This window comes from Gekko japonicus, unplaced genomic scaffold (assembly GCF_001447785.1).
Source record: "Gekko japonicus isolate JY-2015 unplaced genomic scaffold, Gekko_japonicus_V1.1 scaffold53, whole genome shotgun sequence".
NCBI classification, from domain to species: domain Eukaryota; kingdom Metazoa; phylum Chordata; class Lepidosauria; order Squamata; family Gekkonidae; genus Gekko; species Gekko japonicus.
The window spans coordinates 1,193,612-1,197,992 of NW_015162474.1; the positions used below are offsets into that span (position 1 = coordinate 1,193,612).

Consider the following 4,381-nt stretch of genomic DNA (forward strand, 5'->3'; position numbering starts at 1 on the left):
TTCCTTCCTTGTTTAAAGGACCTTTACCCCTCAAGCATACTTTATACAACATGTGCAATTAAACAGACAAAGGTTACTTGTCTTCTAAGCGAGCCTTTCCTTTGTGTTCAGTATAGTTTGTTTTTTTTAAACCTACATACTATGTTACCTGGCGTGACAGTCACAGTTCATATGTACTTGACACAAAGCACTGGGTAGCTCTTTCAGCATGCATGTTAAGCTTGTTCTTACTGGTAAAATGGGTTGTTGCAAGAATCCAACAGGAAGATTTCATTATTGTATACTTCTGTTTCCTTGCAAGAGGAGCTCAGATTTTACACAATTGTTTCTTGTTCTGCATTTATGGTAGGAAGAGTAATTGTGGCCTCAACTGAAACAGTGAAATCTTTCTATTTAGGTAGGCATACTGAGCAGTGGAAGACCTATTGCACAGAGATTAAAATGGTGGTGAGGCATACCACTAGACAAATGAGAAGGCTTCAGTTCTCCCTGGCACTATCTATAAAGCTCAGCATTGAAAATGTATACTTTAACTGTAAGAATAAAAACTATTAAACTACATCAAATCCCAGTAGCACCTTTCTACACATTATAATAAATATTGAAAATATATTGCAGATTTTGTCATTGTAGCATGGATCTGTTCCCCACAAATATCTTGCTGCACAGATGAGCACTCTCTAAATTGTGGGAGCACTGGGATGCCATCAGCGGAACACTGCCTCAAAAGTAAATTAAGTGGTTTTCTTTCAGCAGTGGAAGACAAACCCTCCCAACATTTCCAGTAAGCATATTTTAAAATGGATTATCTATGTAAAATGTCTTTTCTGCCCTACCACAACTCTTCATAACAGATTAAAATATATACTTCTCTTTATATACAGTAGGTATACATTTTCTGCTAAGATAGCAAAATGATTAAACTCCATGCTCTGTGTAGCTTGTCAAAGAAGCTCTAAGAGAACACCTACATGGAGGTGGCTTGAAAGAAAAATATCAGCAGAAGGTACTGGAAAATGATCATTGTCAGCACCTGCAGTTTCGGAATAGGTGCTGTACTTTCAAGGCTGCTTCATAAATACAGGCAGCCTCCCATCTGTGAAGCAACAACAGGAGAGATACTCCCCACACAGAACTGCATGTGCACAGTTGCTTCCCATCAAGAGCCACCAATTTTCACTGCTATCAACCATCCTTTGTGCAACGGGAGCAGGTGATGGTTGAAGGGGGAGGGGAGATCACATCTTCACAGCAAACAGCTGTGCCGCTGTGCCGCTGTGCCTCATCACACAAAGCAATGTTCCCAGAGTCAAAGCTATTACCGTATGTCTGTTTGGGCAAACCAGGCCTGAAAGGAACTAAAGCACCTCTGTTTTGTGGCAGATATTATTGCAGCAGATCTCATTGTTCAGCATCAGTTTGGTGCTAGTTGGCTTACTCAGTTATATTTAGTATTTTGTAAGGCAACATTTCTACCAGCATAAAAGGAGGGGGATTTTCATCATCTCTAAAACTGCGAAATGTGTTTAGTGGTTAAAATATAAGGTACTATTTGCTTTAACAGTTTTTTTTCATAAACATATGTGATTCTACCACATTATGTCATGGTCAACACACTTGAACCACTCTGTACACAGACACAAGCTGTTTCATTCAAGCTTAGTCTACAGCATGTGTATTATAGAAATTCCAACTGAGCCACGAATTATAAGCATAAACTAGGATATGTGTAGACTACCACCTTATTTTAGATCAAGTGGGTATATGAACTAGGTTCAGAAGACCCACCTGCAGTGGGCATCACACACTCCAGAAGGATCAAAAGCCACAAGCAGAGTCATTGCGTGACCTGGCCCCTAAAGTTTCCTCTTAAAAATGTGTTTAATGGCCATGTCCTTACCCAAAAGTCCAGAACAAAAGCATGGAAAGAAAACATACATGAATATGAAAAATGGCCTCCAGCTTATTTGCCAGAGAGCGATCATCTTTTTAAAATGCTGGAATAATCAATGGACTCTAATCTGGAGATCCAGGTTCGATTCCCCACTCCTCCACATGAAGCCAGCTGGGTGACCCTTGGCCAGTCACAGTTCTTTCAGAACTCTCTCAGCCCCTAAAAACAAGTCTAGCTCGCCACAAGCACAACACTAAGAGCTAGAACTTGCAGCTTCCAGAGAATCCTAGGATCTCCTGGCTATTCTACACACAATGCCATATGATTATTATTATTGGTACAGAAAGGGATGAAAAGAGAAAATATTTTTGAAAAGATTAACTTTTCTCAACACAAAAGACCTGAAATAAAAATTGCCTCCAGTTGCCCCAGTTCTAACATTTGTCACATTGATAAGGACTATATGATCCAAGGTTAGCTACATATGAGTGAGAACCTGCAGGGACCCAACACCCAGCCTCCTTTATCTGTTCCTCTGTCTTAGCCCCCCCCCCAACCCCTGCACAGCCTCTTCCTAGGAAAACTGACCCAGTTGTGTGGTGCCAGCCACTGGGCCAGGCCCACTTGTGGGGGGGCACCTTGAGCCTAGGTCTCCCAGACCCTTTTCTGAAGATACGCAACATTGGCTTTCATAAGGTGGCTGCTGTTGAACAGTAGCAAGCAGCCAGGCCTAGGGGAGTCAGGCAAGTCAGGTGATATCAAGTCATTCACTGTCAGGCCTAGCCTGATGAGTCCTTTCTCAAAGGCCAAAATAGCCCTAGAAAGGTCCCTAGACCCTCCACCTGCCTTTTACTGACAGAAACCAAGTAGAAAGCAAGCCTGGAATGCTGGCCAAACTGTTGGGCTGCCAAGCAATAGTCATTGTGGTCATCTGTTTACTAAAGCTACTGGTACTCCTTTTATTGTTTTGAGGGGGGTTTTAAGCACTCAATGTATTTTTTTAGATATCAGATTTTTCAGGTTTGCTGAAAGATCCATTGTGTCTGTTCACCACTCCAATTTCTGGATTTAAGTATCCTCAGATGGGGCCACGTTTCACTATTCAAATATAAGATGATGCTCATTCTATCCCAATTTTAGCCTCCCGTCAAATAGCAGAAATTAAGAATAGAAGAACTATAATTTTAAAAGTAAATATAAATGTCCTAGTTTGTATACTGCATTGCTTTTTTAGTCATAGATACCAATAGATTCTAGTAATGAGAACACACAACAGAAAGTTACTTCCATGATTTGCAGTCAACATATTTCAAACATCACAGGGCTCAGATTTTTGAGCTTTAATTTATTAAACTGAAATCCTACATTATAAACTCTCCAGAACAGAAAGAGAACACAAGTATTGTATAGCATTTATTTAAATCTGCACTTCTCAACAGCAAATTACGATCACTAGTACACCTGAAAATGCTCTTGCGTTTGCTTTCAATGGAACTATGTGACTCATCCATACATAAGATCGTTTTGTGGAACTACAAGAGTACAGAGTGCAATTTTCACAAAAGGAGAAGCCTTGGACCCGCTGCAAAATAAACATCAGGTGACAAGGATTTTCAGCTGTTTCGAAGATATGTACATTTATGAAAGTTTAAGCACGCCTCCAGGTTACAGTTCCTCTTTGAAGTATCCCAGTTTTGCCAGTGACATCTCTTTCCTCAGCTGCATAACCTCCCAAAACATCTGGTCCACTGCACAAAAGAAAGAAAAAGGACATTGCTAAAATAAAATACATTTCTTTAAAGGCTCCCTCTGTTGAATATGTTCTTTATAACAACAGCCATATATTCCATCCTTCTACTAGAAAATACTTGACCTTCCACCATTCTCCTTACTCTTGCCTAAACATATTCAACACACTGAAGTCCTGTCAGATGTGCGCAGACACTCTAGAAAACGTTAGCATTTTAATATTAAGTCAAGGAGACATTGTGTGTCTGGAACGGGGTTGTTAGCAATCCTATTCTATGGCTGGCAATCCCCCAGGAGGAATGGGGGGGGGGGAGTGCCAGCACATAATGACACTTCCGGCATAAACCAGAAGTGACCATTATTACATGGGGGAAGGGAAGATGCGCTAGGATTTAACCATAGAATTTTGGGCAAATCATAGACTGTTGCCCTGATGTAATCAGGGGTCATTTCCTGCGGGAGTGCACAGGAACGGAGCTCGGCAGTAAGCAGCCCAGGGGGCGGGCACATGCAACAAACCCCACCCCCTGCTCCCAGCAGCCCTCAATTGGGCCACGAGGAGCAAGAAGCAGCCAGGCAAGAAGCAGCCAGGTAAGTTGCAGAGTGTCCCCCCCCCCTCAGGTACAAGCTCTCCCTACTCTGTGAGGGCAGGTCTGCGCATTCCCACCCCCCATAGCTAGCAATCCAAAACAGTCCAGTGGCACCTTTAAGACCAAGTTTTATTCAGGTACCAGCTCT

At 41.9% G+C, this 4,381-nt stretch overlaps 1 protein-coding gene across 2 annotated transcripts in view; it reads right to left on the reverse strand.

Moving 5' to 3' along the window:
* Positions 1-3,377: 3,377 nt before the first annotated feature.
* RAB3IP (RAB3A interacting protein) overlaps positions 3,378-4,381 on the reverse strand; it is a 41,825-nt gene continuing 40,821 nt past the window's right edge. Inside the window, exon 11 of one of the 2 annotated variants that reach the window (XM_015405709.1) lies at positions 3,378-3,642. In XM_015405709.1, coding sequence (XP_015261195.1) covers positions 3,560-3,642 — 83 coding nt within the window. In that variant the 3' untranslated portion in view covers positions 3,378-3,559. The remainder of the gene's footprint in view (positions 3,643-4,381) is intronic. The other variant, XM_015405711.1, reaches the window with a different exon arrangement.